Below are 19,395 nucleotides of genomic sequence, written 5' to 3'. Positions count from 1 at the left end.
CAAGATAGCCACAAATTCGTAACGAGTAGCCTCAAAAGTATTATGAAATATTACTCAAAAATCGATCAAATAAGTTTTGTAGTGGAGCAAGAGCTTTATCATAAAATTTTCATAAAAAATAAAACACTGAAAACTTGTTTTTTAATGCATTATTTTACAACAATCAAAACTAAAAACTTTTTTCTATGCATCTTGCCCTTATACTGATTATATTACCCTAATGTAACAATTTTAGATAACAATATTAAACTTCTGCTAAACCTGTGCGCCATCGTCTGAAGGGCTCTTTAGCATATCGTGCATATTGCGATACATTTGTGTAAAACTGAAATTCCAACAGGAAAATCTGCTCTTTCGAATGGCAACCCACGTCTGTATGTGGAGCATGGAAAACATCACAATACACATACACAGTGCGATGATGAGGTGTGCCACAGAGGTATCCGCCAGGCCAACACAACGACGACGCTTGCTACGATACCAGCGCGAATAGCGGTAGTGATAGTGGAGCTCGTCGCGTCGAGCCAGTCGAAATACCAGTTCTGCCGCAGCTTGCGATGTTATTATGAATGATTCAGTTTAGTCACTTTTTCCATTCGGCAGGTAGAGCATCTACAATCGTCGGTGCTAACGGCGGTGTTTACTTGCACGTAACGCGACAGTAGTGCCTTCAGTTTTTTTTCTAGTGCGGAATCGAGCATCACGTTTGCTGCTACCGTTCGCTTACACGCGTCGTCAGATTCGTTCTCCCGTGACGTCTCCGGTCGCCGTTTGTGCGGTCACAGATCACTCACGCGCGCAAAGCACCGCAAGGAACACCACTCGATGCGTTCGGGGCGTAACGACGCGTTGTATAACATTCGACCCAGATGGAGCGATTTGTGTACCACGGGCAACCGGGACTTGGGCCCTCGATGAGTGCGCCTTGATGTGCTGTTGTTGGTGTTGCTGTTGAATGTGTCCAGTCAGGCCAAAGTGCTGCGAAGGGGGTGAGGGGCTTGCTATAGTTACGCGGTGGAGTAAACAAGTGTATCGGGGGTTCTTTGTGACAAAACTTTTGTTTTTTTTATTCTTCTGATAGCAGCGAAAGTCTGTTCAAATTTTCATTGTGGTTCGGTGGAAAAGTAAGTGAAAAGTTGGAGCACATTTATCTGTTTGGTGGGTTGTTAGGGTATTCAAAACCTAGAAGGAAAGCATGGAAAGCAAGCAGAAAATCAAATTAGGGTGTGCGACAAGGCAATCAAAACGAACGCAGTAACCTATTTGGAAACGTCGCGCCATTCCCTGGTCGTTGCTAATGCGTGCGTGCGTGCGTGCAGACTGTCATAATTGATTGTTTTGAGTAAACTAGGTTACCTACGCGAAAAGTGCAGAAAATAAATAAAACGCTATCGCAAGAATTCTGGCCAGTTTCGGGCTGTCGTTAATTCAAATCATTATAATCGGTTGTTAAATGGGAGAGCAAAAACACAAGCTTGACAATCATCACGTCACGTCACCTCGCATACCTTAGCGCTATACGAATGCGTGCGTGCGCTAATGTGATCGATCAGTTCACAACCAATCAGTACAAATCTATCGAGATCATCTGGAATACGTACAAATATTAATTAGTCAATGCTGAAAGAATTCTATACTACTGCGGAGAAGTGCTAATTGCATCCAGTCAAGTAAGTATATGCGTATTTACATTTTTATTTAGCTGTCACGGCAGAAGTTTGCGATGCACGACAGAGGAACTAGGTTACTACCATATCGAGGCAGCGAAATCGCTGGAACAATTTTTTTTATTTGGTTTTTGGTTGCGCCCTTTTAACTACGTGCAGGTTAATTAGTTGTTCTATATTTACGACCTTTCGCTCTTTCACCTATTTCATGCTACGGAACAAGAGAGTGTTGGAGAGAAGCAGCGAGACAGAGAGAGAGGTGCTAATGGTAGTGGTGGTTGTGGCTCCCTAAATTGATGCTGCTGACTGGACGGACACGCTAAGTTTGCACTGGGTCTACCGTTCACCTAATGTTAGATATGGGAAAACGAACCAAAAAAAACGACTACATACCGCACTGTCCAGTGAAGAGTGCCCCGTCATGTACTGACCGTTCCTAGGTCACGGAGGTTGGGCTGCTCGCTTGCAGAGGAAACGGTCACCAAGCTGAGGTACATTTTCGTAATCGAAGACGATGTGCTTGCCAGGGGAGTGTTTCCTTTACTTCCCACTTATTTCACGTTCGCTGATCGCAAAACTGATCAATGAGCACTCATTGAGTAATGAGGATTGTAGGCGAAATCATCTATTTGCACGTTTCAGTGTACTGTTGGAATTCGCTACCATCTCAATGTTTTCTTCGATTTCATCAAAGTAATCGATACTACGAATACGAATTCGTGAATAAACATAAAAATTAAAAATAATATTCGATCCATTCCCCGGTTGTAAATAGATTAGAAATGAGACATTCACTCCGATTCTGCATATCCAAAAAGTATATCTGCTTGTAACGTATTTGATTTAACGTTCCTCGTCACATCTGATCACATCTCTTGCTACTGCGTCCTTGTTATAAAAATCCTTATGACATCATTATTTTACGTAATTGGACGTAATTTACTAGCGACACTTGCTATCCTTCCATGCGTATAAATATTCTTGCGACCATCTTTTAGTTGGTATAAATATCTGTGCCTGTGTCGTTTCTCGCAAAATTCCTAACATTTTGGCCCAAATTCCCTCTGTTAGCAAACACTTACTACACCGGCGCTCCTGGTGGACGAATTTGGAAGTTCTTGGCGCCCACGTGTCGGGAATTTTGTCAGCTTCACGTATGATTTTTGACATTCCGCAAATCGACTGTACTTTGTAAACAATCAACATGGAAGCCGAAAATAGGGAAAAAATTGTGCACAGTTATTTGGAAAATCCATTGTGGTCTGCATTTAGGCTAGCTAAACAGCTGAAATTGTCCAGAAATACCGTATGGCGCGTTATCAAACGGTATAAGGAAACATTGACGACGATTCGGAAGCCTCAAGCCAATCGTCGGAGTGGAACGTTCGACCGGAAGCTGCGTGGTAAGATTTTGAAGACGATTAAGACGAATTCTAATCTGTCGGACCGTGATTTGGCCAGAAAATTCGATGCTGCCCATAATACTGTGAGGAAAACTCGACTCCGGGAAGGAATCAAGTCGAATCGAGCTAGCAAACAGCCAAATCGGTCCATAAAACAGAATAGTGTGGTCAAAATTCATGCTCGGAAACTATATGACCAGGTGCTGACCAAGTTCGACGGGTGTCTTCTGATGAACGATGAACCTATGTCAAGGCTGACTTCGTGCAAATCCCAGGTCAAAAATTTTACTTGGCATCGGCTCGGGGGGATGTTCCAGCCAAATTTAAATTTGTTTTAGCTGACAAATTTGCAAGAAAATTTATGATTTGGCAGGGCATTTGTAGCTGTGAAAAAAACGAAAGTTTTCATTACAAATAAGACAATGACATCGGAACTATATCATAAAGAGTGTCTCCATAAACGAATTTTGCCATTCATTCGATCCCACGACCATCCCGTAATGTTTTGGCCAGATTTGGCAAGCTGTCATTACAGCAAAGTCGTTCAAGAATGGTATGCAGAGAAATCTGCCCAACTGCCCCCAGTTCCGCCCTATTGAGAAATACTGGGCAATCATGAAGAGGAGACTCAAGGCAAAGGGAAAAGTTGTCAAAGACATCAATCAGATGACGACCTGATGGAATAAGATAGCTAAAACGATGGACGAAGAAGTTGTGCGCCGCCTAATGAGCCATGTTACAGGAAAAATTCGAGAATTCCTTCGAAACCGTGACCGTGAATTTGATTTTTATCCGTATTTTTTTTCTTTAAAGTATGAAGAAAACGCTACGTTTATATAAAAAAGATCTTAAATTTAATAATAAATTACTGAAATACAGGCAATTGTCTTTGTTCCAATCAAGGATGGCTTTTATCGTATCAAAGAACGCTCACCAGCAACTCTTCACACGATTGAATCAGTGCCATCAAAGAGAGACGAATATCTTCGCAACAACAAAAACCCGGCATGGCTCATTTAACATAGAATCGACACCAGTGTGAGAGCGAATTTCTCTCGATGACATTTCTTAGAATTAAAGTTTAGCACGCTGCTGTGGGGATCCTCTCTGAAGTAACAAACAGTCGCTTATTCTCGTTTCGCGATCCGATTCTATATAGGCAGTTGATAATTGCGATAGAATAATTTTACTATTGCCGCTTATTCTAACTATGTGCATATAACCTTTGTATAAGTTGTGTCTATGGAAATGTCTGTGAATGCTCCAAACAAGGGTTTTGAAATATTGCAACCTAGTATGAGAATCATCAAGTCGAATCATCGATTCGATTTTCTGCGGTAATAGTCAACTTGCGATTCTCTCTTAGGAAATTCCACACAGTAACGATCATTATCAGACTGTAATATTTTTTAAGGGCTGAGGACAGTACCGTAACTTGGTAGGTTTTTTGCTATTTTCCCGTTTCAAATTAAATTTTCTTGGAAACGGTGCAGAATGTAGAAAAACCCACCTGACAATGTCTTCGAAATTTAGTTGAGTATATTCTGTGAAATTTTCAGAATGATTCATTGAGTTTAGCGGTCGTGTTGTATTTTTTTCTGACTGAAGAACTGCTGAAAACTAGAACGCTTGGAAATGCATACCTCTACTTGTTCATCGAATATCTCGGCTTTGAAGGCTTGTATCATAAATCTACCGTGACAAAGTCTAGATAATTCAGTTTAGATGCGATTAGTACATAAAAACATATATGTTATCGCGATAAAAATAAAGTCTTGTATTTTTCTGTGAAACAAAGTCAGTTTAAATTCATCTGCCATTTTTTTTCGCTTTGGTTTTCTGATAGCATTCAAAAAAAGGAGGGAGAAATAAAATTGGCTCGACAAGGCTGCCAAACACACAGACATTCAATCTTTGTGAAAGTTGAATATTTTTTCATTGTTCATTGGAATCCATGTAATGTCCAACCCATACGATAGATTAATGTGATAAAACTTCTCATTAAAATAATAAAATGTATGCTAGCAACCCGGTACAGTTTGCTCATATACGAGAGAGTACAAGAGAAATACGATGCGCAAAGGGAATTGAGCGAGCCACGTGGTCGATTTAAAACTCAACACGTGACCCTCTGTCCTCAGACCTTAAGGGCCGTGAAATACTCAGAGTATGAAGTGGAGCGAAGAAATGTAGAAAAATTCTCTCGCGGTTCATGCATTGAGAGACTCGAGTTCTTTTAGCATCTTCTGCCGGATTGAAATTGTATACAATATAGATAGCAATATAGCAGCTTCTGTCAAATTTTCGGCAATCACCTCATACATAATACGGCTTTAGACCTCATACATAACCAAATCTCCAACTCCACGACAACTATGAATTATGAGCCGTCGTCCTTCCGGAAAGTAGGTAAATCAGCAATATTTCCTCTTCTGTAATGGCGGCTATCATGCTGTTGAGATGTTTAGTTTGAGTTGGAATGGCATCAATTTCCAACACTATTTTCTAAGGGCATATTCAGTAGTGTTCTAGTTCTAGATGCATAATTTATATCAGTTTTAAAATTTAAATCTGGATATTATAACAAGAAAAACTGGCAGCCCCAGCAGTGTTTTACTCGTATTTCAAATATAGAAAAAAATAGAACGGACGTGTATGCCAGTTTTAAATTTGACAGAAGAACTGTTCGAATAAGTAAAATTAAAACGGCATGGTGGGGATACGTTTGTTCTAGTTTCAGTTCTATTATAAGTCTTCCATATGAAACTTCCAGCTGCTGAATTTGCTCTAGGCAACTCTTATTTGTCAATCAGCAGATCTGTCAAGATCAGAGATGCCATTTATATAGATTTATCTGTTTTATTCAGATTTTCACATGCGCATACAGATTTTATACAGAATACATATTTCATGCAGATTTCCTAAATTCGATACAAATATATAAAGATTTCACAGAAATAGGACAGAATAAATTGAAATTTTCCGCCTGAGCTCTCTTTAGCAGTAGTGACTAGAATGCCTGTAATATCAGATCGACGACAGCTATACGTTTGAAAAGACAGCTTTGTGCCAAATGAGCAACCGATCTGTCAAAACTATGTAAAGCTTACGAAGCGCCAAGACTTTTGAAATTGCCGTTTTTGTTTTGCTAGCCAAGTCAGTTTAGCGTGTCACAGTTTCTAGAAAAATTGAAGCCTGTAGACATTTTTCGGATCTACTGACTTTTGCAACCCTGTCTGAAGATATTTGAAAATTATGACCTGGTATCTCTCCTCTGATATCACTAGCACTCAAGTAGTGACGAGATAAAAGTTTTGTAATCAATTAAAAAATTAAATTAAAATTGATTAAAATTGATCTGGAAATCCTATAATTATGTAGGTGTTTGAAGATGCACGTTAAGCGCTGAAATCCCAAGTGAACTAACGAAGTCTTTCAGGAACACGAGTTATACAATGCTGGGGATGCCAGTTTTTCTTGTTATTAAATCTAGGTTTAAATTTTGTAACTGACATAAATTATGCATCTAGAACTAGAACACTCCTGAACATGCCCTTAGGCTTAACAAATTATCGTTTCAAACATCCGTAACAAAACTTAACTCGTTCGGTCCATCACTGCAACCGATTTTCACCTACGTCGTTCTTGCTCTCGTACATTGATCCAATGCTTGTCGTTTTGCATCAATTCGTTTCCTCCCGTTTATTGCCATGGGTATGGCGCATCCATTGCTACAGTTTTATTGCAATCACTTGGCAATGTGTAGTTGCTAAACATGCACTGCATTCATCTGTTGGATGTCCCCTTCCTCCTTCCCGGGTGAATCCCCCGGGGGTGGCGAGCGCCTACCAGGCTGTATGTAATAGTTTATTTTTTATTTTCTAGCAATGAGATAGGTATTTAATACCGTAATTCCTCTTTCTTCTCGTACTGCTTACCGCGGCTTTCGTCGTCTAACGGGGGACCGGTTGCATCCGACCGGTTCAGTCTGGTCCATGGTCTATGCTAAACAGATGGTTCGTTTGGAGCTCCTCACTTCTTCCGCTGTTGCTGCTGTTACTGCTGCTGCCACCAGTGTATATGCATTACAAACCTCACGAAAGTGTCAGTCTCGGTATGTTTAGTGGCAGCACGTTTTTACTATTTTTTCTTCCTTCCAATAATGGGAAGCTTTTGTTGCCATTGGAAACAGACGTTTTGTTTGAACATTCGCTATAGCTCTCGAGAGAGGTGAAAAGGGAAAGCATACTGTCAACAATATTTCGTGTAAGATGGGTATTTTTGGATACGGTACGCAGTGTCCGAAATGGATTCTAATAATACACGGTTTACGTTGATGGGCGCCCAACAAATTCCTGTGCATGTGCGTTTGGGGCGATGTTTCCGAGCGTCAATCAGAACAGAACACGCTAGGCCGAATGATTGGATATGTGCTTTCGATGCACGGATCACTCCCATTGAACAGCTCGAAGTTCAATGCGAGCAGCAATAAAACAATCAAAATGTCATTGTCAACTAATCAAATCGTTCACGGAGGTAGAACATCATTCTATTTGTACGGTCATGGCTTTTGTTTTTATTTCTCCGTCCCTCGGAGTTGTTATGCTGTGACTTCGGAATTAATGCATGTCGTATCCGTCGTCCGCAACGAGCGCATTTATTTGTTTTTTTATCCCATCCAATGACTTTATCGTTTTCGATTACTTACGACCAGTCATTTTAAAGTGGAACAAACATTGCTGTCTATCGAAAATGCATATGCATCGCATTACTGCCTCCGCAGAGTAGTTGGGTTTATGGTCACGTGCTTTTCTGACACACCCAGCGGATCTTGATGAGTTCGTACCAACTCACTACTTTTACTTGATCGGTGAACAACCCATCTGTCACGTGGGCTACTGAGATCGTTGTCAACTTCAGTTTTGATGGGTGCGTAATCGTTCTTAACTCAATCGTTAGCTTTCTTACATGGCAGCGATGTACGATTGACAAACCCAAAAGTGAATACTGCAGAACGCACCGTAAATTGTTTTTTTTTTACTCTGGGTGGGTCCTGTTTCCCCTTCCACCCATCGTTCTTATCATTCTCATCTATAGTAGTGGAGCTAGTTGTTTTTGAAGCATTATGTACACTTCAACTGGGCACTGTTTACGCAACCAACAAATTAAGAACAAACACAAGTGTGACGCAGTCTAGAAAGATTGCTCGGGCCCGATAATGGAGCCCAAAGGTGGTAGATGTGGGATTGTTTCGGCTGCGGGCGTGTCGCCACTCGCCTCAGTTTAGTTGAAGGTGGTAATAGATGTGCTAAAATGGAAAGTTAGACAGAAACGACAAATGTGTGTACGCCTGCCGTTGATCGTAAATCACGCCGAGGAAGTGTCCTGAACGGAAAGTTTGTTTACTGATGTGTGTTACGAAAACGCTACTGAATGTCCGTGGGAACACCTGTTGAAATTTTCCCCGCCACATTCCAAATGGGTTGAAGAGCGACGCATGTCAAATGAAATCTCTAGGCATGCTGTGCTCATTTGAAGAAAAAAATATATGCGATGCCGTTCAAAGTTCAAGAGGTTTTTTTAAATCTCTGTTTGGAGCATCCGATGATTTCGTGGCATCACCGCAGGAAAAAAAACTGTTTTAATCCACCTAGTGGTGTGATGATGCTTTTCTGATTAGCGCATGTATTAATGTGAGATTCTTTAGAATACTTCTAAACCAACATGAGAATAGGGCGGAAATGGAAATATTGGGAACAACCTACATTTTTCTTTATTTAGCTCATGCAGTATCACTCCTATTACAAATTTCGCCCAAAATAAAATTTTGATTATGGTCCTAATTCGGAGGCTACAAAAAAAAATTATGGGTTTTCGAAAGTGTTAGATCCTAGAAAAATAAATTGTTTCCTTCGATAAACAATAAACTTGATTCGTGTTTTTTACAAAGCAGATTTTGAAAGACCGTGTACATTGTCATTCGAAAATTACTCCATTTTTTCAAATTGTGCAAATAAATTGTTTCCTTCAATTTTATAGACAATAAACTTTAATCGCGTTTTTTACAAAGCAGATTTTGAAAGATCGCGTTCATTGTCATTCGAAAATTTATCCATTTTTAACTTTAAACATGTAAACTACTAGATCCTAACATTTTCCTTTTCGTTTTTAGTTACTTAGAGGAAGTTTTAAAGCTACAAAATGGCGGATTTTTTTCGTGGAAATCGCATGTTTTTCTTTGAACAACCATCAAAAATTTAAAAAAAATATAAAGAAATCAAACACAAACGTTAGGGTCTAGAAAAAAAATCTACTATAACTATGTTGCTTTGTTTTGTTGACTTCTGATTAGTCTGCACTGAGATACAGTGGGCACCTCAAAACATGATTTCTAAGAACTGTTTTCAAAAATATTCCTTCGACAGATTATATCACAATATTTTTGCGCTTTGTATTATGCAAAACATTTAAATTTATTTTGTTGAACGATAGTTCTAAAAAATCGCAAAAATTGTGTTTTTTTAATCATTAGACCCTACCCCTCCTTAAGTCAAATCAGTCCCTTTTAGCTGAACATTTGATTAGTTGGTGCAACGACAAATGTAACAATATTCCCGGTCGATTCCGAAAATGTCAAATTCGTGCGCGCCAAAATAGCAGGGTTGCGCACCCATACAATTGACATGATATGTTGAATGTGATGCCGTGCGATGGCGTTGCTGAACTGAAGATTGACTTCGCTCCAAGCTGACGGGGTCTGCCTACTTCTATGTACGAGATTCGATGCGGACTCGCCTGAGGGCACCATGCACGCAAAAAAGGATGTTGCCAATGTTAATTGTTAATACAGAACAAGTAGAATCACCAACGAGCAAATTGCTTTGAAAACAAACAACAACGCAGTGTTTTCCCGATTGCTCATAATGTGTATCAATGTCATATTTCAAGGCCAACTGTGGTAAACTCACGTGATCATTATGGATCACATTTTGTCATCATTGCGAAACCACGTTCCAAACCAAATTTTGCCTATGATAATACCAATATTCGTTAATCCCTTATTGTCATTTCCATTTTCCAACAGCTTAACCATATCGGTTTCCGCGAACACTCGACGTAGCACGACCGAGGTCAACTGGTAGCGTGTTTTTGGCTCGTCCTGCTGGCCTCCTAATCCAGAGGAATAATGCAGAGGTACTATGGCAGCAATTGCACCCAGTTTATACGCTGCCATTGTGACCTGTCTGGGATTCGCTTGCTTTGCTCTCAGTGCCACAGCCGTCGGTTTGCCGGTGTGGGCTCGCTTTCGCAGCTATGGCGGTGAGTTCGTTTGCTTACAGATGTTAGTAGATTTAACAACAGCTGATTGTTTCTTGTTTTCGATTTTCCGCAGGCTTCGATGATCAAGGATACTTCGGACCGTGGACATTATGTCGGCAGCTAACCTACCGGGAAAAATGTGGTCCCGAAGTGTCACATTTTCGACCATCCCGTAAGTTATTCTCTAACTTAGTTTTATTGGTGAAATATGCTAACTTCTTTTCCCTTCGAATCACAGAAGCCATCTTCGTAGCCGGTTTGCTGTCTACATTTGGTTGCATTGCATTCGGACTGTACTGTGTGCTTTGCATACTGCAGATTGCAATGATCTCTTCCCGAGAAAAGGTAGTCATGCGCTACGCTACTCTAGTCGTTCTAAAACTTTTGCTTGCGGTGGTGGGTGCAGCACTGGCGCTAATCGGAGCTATCCTGTTTGCCGTCACATCCGACACTGGTCGTGGACATTTTGAGGTAATCCGTGGATCATCCTTCTACATACAGCTAGTGGTCGTTGGGATGTCCATTTTACTTGCCCTGCTGGCCGTTTATGATCTCGTGCTGGCTCGCAAACCGGAAGGAGATCCTACGATGCTGCCGACTGTAGGCAGCGGCAGATCGACGCCAACTACGGTGGTGAATCCTGGTTACAGAGATATACCTCGGGGGAGAAGGAACAGTAAAATTGGTAAGTAGTTTTGAATTACTTGGACGAAGGTAGATCTTTTGATGATGCCGCTGCAATTCTTACAGGTATATCGGTAACAGATTCATCGGGTCGACCCCATACCGGAAGCAGCTTCACTGTTAGCGGTAGTGTTCAGTCGATGAATACAACCCTGACGTCGATGTCCGGGTCGACTACCAGTACCAATCGAACGCCGCTGAGATCAAGTCTGAAAAAACCTCGTCCACCCGATAGCAGTACAGATACCTTGGGTATCCAAAACCCCGGCTACTCGGGATCCGGACAGTCTCCCCGGTTGACACGAAGTGGCAGTGTGAAAAAAGTTCGCATCCAGACGCACGATACCGAAGTTTAACTGTTGTAAAAACGGAGTTTGTTATTTTTTCCCCGACTAACTTGTCTTTGGCACGAAAGTATGTATGATTACTAATCGCACAAACGTCCAATATTGAATCGGTTTCAATACGATTAGCTAATTCTTCGTTCGAAATATTTGACTCGGTTATGCAACTTACGTTTGATGTGACAAGGTTTCCAAATTGCTACACGACCGATGCAGGTGGACAAAATTTACTGGGTTACGAGCTGCAAGTTGAACAGGGATGCCAGGTCAAATTTTCAAATGCCCGCATGCTTATTTCAAGAAGTTGGCCCAAAGCCCTGTCAGCTTGGAGCGAAATCATTCTTCAGTCCGACAACGCCATCTCACGGCATCACATTCAACATATGTCAATTGTATAGCTGCGCAGTGCTGCTATTCTGGTGCACACAAATTTGACATTTCTATCATCTTCTGCTATGTACGAAATTCGACGCGGACTCGCCTGAGGGCGCCATGCTCGCTAAAAAGGATGTTGCCAATGATTTGTTCGTGAGATGTGAGAACTGCATATCTTGTTATTATGATGTTTTTACCCTCATGAAATGTAGCGTTTTTTTAGCTTTGGAAAAAATCTGCAATAAACTTTTCTTTTCGTCTACGTCTGCAATTCTGCCTGGCATAAGATTTTTTAGCACTTTTTCAGATATTTTTCATGTTTTTTTGTTCTCCAGAAAACTTCATTTGAAAAAGTAACCGGGGCGCTATTTTGACAACTGACACTCAGTTAACCATTCCGAAATTGGTTAGAAGATCTTTAAGTTTTCCAGATGGTTTCCGAGTTAAGCTAAATTGAGAAGCTAAGTGGAATAAGTTGTTGGATCTAATTTCGAACCCAATTGGGAATCAAATTTCAAGATTGGATGGTAACTAAGCTTTTAGATTTCCCTTCTGCAGTAATATCCAAATATCACGAAAATATGTACAAGTAGTCTTCCTTTGAACGTAGAAAGCTAGGTTCTGTTGAATTTACTTTTAGTATTGTTTTAAGTTAAACCGTTCGAAAGCAGATGGGAAATCATTGCTCGTTGGCTAATATACCTGTCGAATTCCAGATGAGAAATACTACTTGTTTGCTTGCACAAATTTTATTGTTTATCTCGTTAATTAATTCTAGTTTCAAGTATTCCGAGCATTACTTATTCTATAGATAAAACTCTAACAACTATAAAGTCATGGTTGTTTCGCAGCTGCACTAAAAGCTATTAACAACGACTGCTCGATACATATTTTACACCTAGAATAGTTCGACCTATTTTATTATAAATCACTTACACATGAATCTAGACCGTCCCTGGCAATGTCAGAAAGCCACTGCATAAATGTACAAATATTTATTGTATAATTAGTTAATCTATTTCTGTAGAATATCGCCTTCACATTGCAAAGAGTAAGTAATAAGTACATTTTATAGCATTAACATAATAATCGAAAAATAATCTAGCTGCGGATGGTGATGAGAGCGGATCATTCGACTGAAACAATTGAAAGGAGGTAAAGATGCTGGCTACAATTAAAAGATTTTCAGAACCATTTTTCAACCATGTTTGGCCAGTATTAGAATAAATGTAAAAATTACGATTACGGTCGAATCAAACTCATCACTCGGCTAGACAATTTCATATCTTAGAACATTTCAAAACAATACCGTCCAGTACTAGGATACTTTCATAAACAGCAAAAAAAAGCTGAATATATTTTCTACGTGGACTGTGATTATTTGCTAATAAATTGACATTACAATAAAAGCTACGACACATCGAGAAAAGATTGTTTCGGAGTTGCATCTAAACACACTAAAGTATACCGAAACTACCATTAATTTTTAGTACATACGCAGTTACGATTCTGTCATTCGCCACTTTATTTGAGTTCGTTATTTAGTAAGTTTTATTGCACTTCTGTCATGTAAAAACAGTGCTCCTGGCACAGGTGGCACAATCTGAAGATGCATGTTGAAATGTCCAGATCGAATTTGAAACGAAGACAGTTCTTCATTCAAGATAGAGCCATATCATGTGATTATTTGGGGGTTTTGGCACCGCTTGGACTATTCTACTGAATAATTTCGGAGCTTTCTCACTACCTTACTGTAGAAAACTTCCACTTCGGGTAAAATAACAAATTTAGTTCCATGTTCAGAAGTCTCAATGTTTAGAACACAAATTCTATCAAACGAAGTCATCATTTCCACCTTGCGAACGAAACATCGTGAAGCGTGTCCAACGCATGGTTTTAATCCTGAACGCCAATTGTCATATACATATGCTTAATTCTTACGTACAATTTATTCTATAATAGTTTGTTTGTTGTTATCGTATGTATATGAATACCTTCCATAACTTATCTAGAAAATCCAAGAAAGAACCAGTAGAAACGATATATCACTGGGAATAACATAAAGTGGTTTCCATGGTTACACGTTGTTCATATCCATAGAAATACAACCTCAGATTCAATCAAATTATGGCTCGTCCTCTTTTCAATTGAGATCTTCGAACAGGCTCGGAAATGTAAGTACTCGGTTCTGATAACCAAAGGATAATCTGCACATTTAATATTTGAGTCACAAAAGATAGATTTTGTCACCTTTATTGGAGCCCAGTTTTTCCAGAATACGCCTGATCAATTGATCCAAAGGCGAGGAGATTGAAAATAATGTCCGGGGCAAGCCTCTCACAGATAACAGGCACATCCTGAATTTTTGACGACGCGCTAAGAATAACAGAATTTATCTGATTGTATCAGTGAATAACGACGATTGAGTTAATCCTGTCAGACAGCTCTCAAAAACGCAATTATACTCCTTCCATCGGGTGGTAACTAGAGTCTACATTTTGTAGTAAAAATGTGAGCAATTCGGACATGAAAATTTGCAAACACTTTTATAGGTATTACGAGGACTCTGATTATGATCGAGAAATGACGAATTTCCGTACGCTTTCTAGAGTTCTCGAAGTGCTTCAGCAATCGTTTTCCTATGAGACAATTAACTGCGAGCTGCCAGTATGAAGGTTATCAGGAATATATTGGACTCCATAAACACACACTTGAAACGAAGGTTGATTCTTTCAAAGAAAAAATAGTCAAATGCTTTATGAAAACACAACATTGTTCGATAATTTAATTATTAATATTTTTTGTACAAATTTACTAGAAGATTTCAATGGTCGGTAAAATTAGCTATTCAGTGAGCCACCTTCGGTGAATATTTATCTAGAATTTTATGAGCCTCATCATAGTCCTGCTGGGTGCGTTCTCTCACTCGCTGCATCCAAGCTGCCAACTTCGGTCGTCCTACCCGTGCATCGTAGCCTGTCAGTTCTGAGCGGGAGATTGATCAGTGAATATGTCTATTTAGAATGCTTCAGCACAACCAATTGTTAACTTACTAGGCTGTTCAATTTCGCAGGCCGCTACCAGATCGGCAATGGAGATTTCCCGCCCACCGGCAATGAAACGTTTTTCCTCCGTGAGCAGGTTGGTTTCGATAAAATCTAGACAAGCTATCATTTCGGCACGAAGTCGCTCGGCAGTCCTTTTTTCCATTGGCTCCCCCCGAAGAGGACCCCGCCACACATACCGGACGTAGCTGGAACAGTGGGCACGCGTATTGCAGTGCTGCCATTCGAGATATTCATCTACCCGTGCTCTTTGGCGACTGTCTCGGGGGTACCAATGATCCGCTACCGAATATTCCCGAGCGAGATATCTTAGAATGGCAATACTTTCGGCCAGCTTGAAGTTGTCATTTTGGACGATTGCGGGAACCTTACCGAAACGGTTCACATTTCGCAAGAAATCTGTTGTCGTGTGTTCCCCTGAAAGTATGTACAGTTTGAGATACGGCAGCACATATGGGAAAATCATGAAGGTTAAATTAATTTAAAGCAACACTTCTAGAAGGTCAATCACGCGGCTAGTGGTTCTAGCAAGTGATTCAGATAAATAACTTGCACAAATGGGTGAAAATGGTACTGTACTTACATTTTCTCAACGCCTTTGGGCACTTTTGGTGGGGAATCTTGGTTTGTTGGAGAAAAATGAATATTGCTCGACATGGTTGCGATATGAGATCGTAGTAGAATCGAATAGTGCGTTGATTGTTCATTGCCTCCGGCTGCTATCACACGTGAACTTCATTTATCTAAGGAAATAGAAGAATATAGATTTACTAGTAAGACACTCGCGCTCTTCTATGGAGCGAGTGAGAAAGAAGTGTGTTTACTTACAGCCCTTACAGCTGATGTTCATATCGATTGAAATGAATAGATTACTTGGCAATCAGCTGATGTGTTGCAGGGGAAGGAAACTTCAACAAAATAGGAGCGATAGAAGAAAGAATTTTTGCTAGTGTGATTTTATTTTTTTCTACATCAATTTTTAAAAACCATGAAAATAAATCGTTTTATTATTACACGATAAGAATTATTGGAATAGATCTATACATTATCCGATTACTATTGGATATTTAAATTCAGGAAAACAATCAAATTCAAAAGGGAATCATCACCTTCCTACCCCTCAATGCATGTTGACAACTCGTTTGTTTTTAAACATTTGCGCAATGCTTAGTATGCGTTCTATCCGGCATGCTTTACCACTTCCGGTGAAACTCTCAACGGGTGAGCACGTTGCATCGTGTTAGTCCGGGGAAAATTCGAGTATTTCGCAAGAAAGAAAGGATTTTCAGCCGTACTTTGACGATTCGACCCAGCCACACAGCGAGATTTTCGCTTGTAGTCAAGTGAAAAGAAAGTCCACTGGACTATAAACGAAAATTAACTGGCAATATAGCCTTAGTTGCTGTGCCATCAATTCGGCGTCATCTCAAGTGAGGTGACGCCAACCAGAAAGGAAGAAGAAGAAGAAGGCATGCTTTACGCAAACGCGTTGGTATTGTAGCGTATATAAAAATGTAGTCATTATGTACCGGTTATCGATGGATTTCAGTCCGGTCGATATCAAGGGTACAAATACATTTTCGGAGGGAACCGAAAAAGTGCATTACACAATCGAGTATTTTCTCCATAATAGTAAGGATAAGTACCAGCAATGGCAACCAAAGTTTTGAAATACTATTACGATTTACTTTCACAACCGTCTCGAGCCTTATACATCCTGCTGGAGCAGTCGAAGATTTCACACGAAAAGTGTCCAATAGCGCTGAGAAAATGTAATAAACTATAAATTAGAATATTTAAGACCCTAATGCTTTACATTTTTAGTGGAGAATCGAACGAAGGAGTTCATAGAAAGCATCAGTCGCTTCGGTAAAGTACCCTGTATCGTGCATGGAGATTTCAAACTAGCTGAAAATATAGCCATCTTTCGCTATTTGGATCGAGAGTTTGGCTTTGGCGAGCAAAATTGGTACCCTAAGGATCGTGTAATCCGAGCCCGAGTCGATGAGTATCTGGAATGGCAACATGCCAACCTACGAGCCCAGTGTACGCTGTATTTTATGTATGTGTGGCTTGGACCTTTGAAGGGCATGGATGTGGACCCGGACAAGAGTCTGCGGCTGCGGGATAATATGATCAAATGTTTGCATCAGTTTGAAATCGAGTGGTTAGAAGAAGGCCGGAAACCCTTCTTAACCGGACAGGACATGACTTATGCTGACTTGCTGGCTGCATGTGAAATAGAGCAAACTAAAATAACTGGATTCGATGCTAGAGCAGGAAGACCCCATCTAGCGGCATGGTTAGAACGGGTTCGAAACAGAACGAATCCATTCTACGATCAAGCTCACCGCATTATCTACAAATTGACACCGGAAGAGATTGACACACCGAACGTGGATTGACGTGCATTATAGTAAAAATTGTACTTTCTAAATTTTCTAAATTGTTCACATTTTGAATAGGAGAAAAATATGAAATAAAACGCAATATATGATCAGTTATTTCTATTAGCTCATGTGCATTATCCGAAATCCGCAAAATATTTACTGCTCACTCACACTACCAAAAAACACGGTAAATACACCACTTATCAGTTTGCTCGTACTTTCCGTTTCTGCTGGTGGTAATCTTCAGTAAACTTATCTAATCGTACGCAATTGTTGACCTTCGCTCGGTGCTAAGTTGAGGAATGTGACATTCAAAACAGTTAACAATTTACGACAAGCATGTCCAAAATGCTTCGCTACTATTACGATCTACTGTCACAGCCCAGTAGGGCACTGTATATATTTCTGGAGAAAACCAAGATCCCTTACGAAAGATGTCTTGTGAATCTGGGTAAAGGTAAGTGAACTCAAACTTATCGTATACCACTTGCTTGTACCGTGATCCTCATCATTTATTCAGCCGAACACCTGACGGATGAGTTCAAAGCGATCAATCGCTTTCAGAAGGTACCGTGCATCGTGGACAAAGATTTGCATTTGGCGGAGAGTGTAGCAATCATACGGTACCTGGCTAGGGAATATAAATTCCCGGACCATTGGTATCCGGCCGACAGTCGCAAACGAGCTCGAGTCGATGAGTACCTCGAGTGGCAGCATCATAACACTCGTGCCACCGGAGCTACATATTTCCAATACCTATGGCTTCGACCTAAATTGATGGGTAGCAAGGTTGATCCGAAACGAGCCGAACAGTTCAAGACACAGTTGGAAACCTGTCTGGACTTCATCGAGCAGGAGTATCTGGGAACAGGGAGCAAGTTCCTGGTTGGTGATGAGATATCCGTTGCCGATTTGTTGGCCGCTTGTGAAATTGAACAACCGAGTAAGTTGCCAAATTGTAACAGATTGTAACAAAACATACACAATTTTTGTTTATTTTTTCAGAAATGGCCGGTTTTGATCCGTGTGCTGGAAGGCCGAACCTGACTGCTTGGATGGATCGAGTGAGGAAGGCCACGAATCCTTATTATGACGAAGCGCACAAACTGGTTTACAAAATTATTCCAGAAGATGTGCCGAAGCCCAAGCTTTGAGCCGGGCGTGATTTTTATTGAATACTAACTTTTTTTTGTTTATGTCATGATTGTATCAAAACGAATAAGAATTTATGAACGTTTAAGAATTGGAAAATAAATTGATAAGCAAATAAATCTTGTTACATCTTGAAAGTTTAATTCTATTTAAAAGTTAACCCACATTAGACTCCGACTTTTTTTATGTTGCGGTTAAGTTAACGAAAAAGCGATTAGTTAACAAGTTTCTCGATGTTTCGACCATAATCGTAACCGATACGAATACTGAAAATTGTCTTACAACGTCTCCTACATAGTCATCCCAACTAACCAAAAGTTCGGATAAAAGTGACTGATTTGGCTTAAGCAGCTCTCAAAGTTAATCAATAGCATTCTAAGCAGCCCATTTTTTAAGTAATTATCCACACTTGAAAGTTCGCGCGACGCAGCAGAACGAACTTCTAAGCTGCTTCTAGAATACATTGTTCAGCTTCTATGCAGCGAAAAAGTTCACGCGGAACTTGTTCTGTACTTTCAAGTTGCTAAAAGTACCACGTGCACTCTTAAGCAGCGAGAAAGTTCACGCGGAACTTGTTCTGTACTTCGAACTGTCAAAAATTGCCACGTGTTTTCTTAAGCAGCTAGAAAGTTCACGGGGAACTTGATCTGTACTTTCAAGTTCTCAAAAGTTCCGCGTGTACTTTTAGGCAGCAAGAAAGTTGACTTTTTAAGTAATTGTGGAACTTCTGGTTGCTTGGGATCTCATATAACCGGCCCTTACACGAGTCATAAAAAATGTCATTACTAAAAAAATATCATTTTAATGAACGTGTATGGTGCAGTTATGACGAGATTTCCATCAAATTTGAAATACATCATTACTTAGTCATCATTAAAAATGACAAAAATAATTCTCGTGTAAGAGCCGCCATTGATTAGTGAGATTTACTGTCTCTGTTCGACAGATTTACCTTAAGGGTAAGATAAACACAGGTACATTTGCTTTGACTTTTC

The 19,395-nt window shown here is 40.1% G+C and overlaps 4 protein-coding genes across 5 annotated transcripts; 3 read left to right on the top strand and 1 right to left on the bottom strand.

The window, feature by feature from the left end:
- Positions 1–597: 597 nt before the first annotated feature.
- Positions 598–13,222, top strand: LOC131426275 (uncharacterized). Its single transcript, XM_058588878.1, has 5 exons — positions 598–1,670; positions 10,155–10,390; positions 10,464–10,562; positions 10,629–11,075; positions 11,141–13,222. Exons 2-5 carry the CDS (start codon positions 10,270–10,272, stop codon positions 11,428–11,430), a joined length of 957 nt encoding a protein of 318 aa, XP_058444861.1. The 5' UTR covers positions 598–1,670; positions 10,155–10,269; the 3' UTR covers positions 11,431–13,222.
- Positions 13,223–14,552: 1,330 nt separating this feature from the next.
- Positions 14,553–15,733, bottom strand: LOC131426276 (glutathione S-transferase theta-1-like). 2 transcript variants are annotated; one of them, XM_058588880.1, is made up of 4 exons: positions 15,687–15,733; positions 15,442–15,601; positions 14,847–15,275; positions 14,553–14,778 (listed from the first exon to the last, which is right to left on the bottom strand). In XM_058588880.1, exons 2-4 carry the CDS (start codon positions 15,563–15,565, stop codon positions 14,642–14,644), a joined length of 690 nt encoding a protein of 229 aa, XP_058444863.1. In that variant the 5' UTR covers positions 15,566–15,601; positions 15,687–15,733; the 3' UTR covers positions 14,553–14,641. The 2 variants fall into 2 exon arrangements, with proteins under 2 accessions (XP_058444863.1, XP_058444862.1); XM_058588879.1 differs by lacking the exon at positions 15,687–15,733 and having other exon boundaries at positions 15,442–15,675.
- Positions 15,734–16,069: 336 nt separating this feature from the next.
- LOC131426274 (glutathione S-transferase theta-2-like) lies at positions 16,070–17,362 on the top strand. Its single transcript, XM_058588877.1, has 2 exons — positions 16,070–16,630; positions 16,683–17,362. Exons 1-2 carry the CDS (start codon positions 16,510–16,512, stop codon positions 17,261–17,263), a joined length of 702 nt encoding a protein of 233 aa, XP_058444860.1. The 5' UTR covers positions 16,070–16,509; the 3' UTR covers positions 17,264–17,362.
- A 99-nt stretch (positions 17,363–17,461) lies between these two features.
- On the top strand, positions 17,462–18,505 carry LOC131426269 (glutathione S-transferase theta-1-like). Its single transcript, XM_058588871.1, has 3 exons — positions 17,462–17,705; positions 17,769–18,191; positions 18,254–18,505. The coding sequence occupies exons 1-3, from the start codon at positions 17,588–17,590 to the stop codon at positions 18,400–18,402; spliced, it is 690 nt and encodes a 229-aa protein (XP_058444854.1). The 5' UTR covers positions 17,462–17,587; the 3' UTR covers positions 18,403–18,505.
- The last annotated feature ends 890 nt before the right edge of the window (positions 18,506–19,395 follow it).

Source organism: Malaya genurostris, chromosome 1 (assembly GCF_030247185.1).
Source record: "Malaya genurostris strain Urasoe2022 chromosome 1, Malgen_1.1, whole genome shotgun sequence".
In the NCBI taxonomy this organism is placed as follows: domain Eukaryota; kingdom Metazoa; phylum Arthropoda; class Insecta; order Diptera; family Culicidae; genus Malaya; species Malaya genurostris.
The sequence above is the reverse complement of the archived record's forward strand: the minus strand, read 5'-3'. Positions and strand labels throughout refer to the sequence as shown.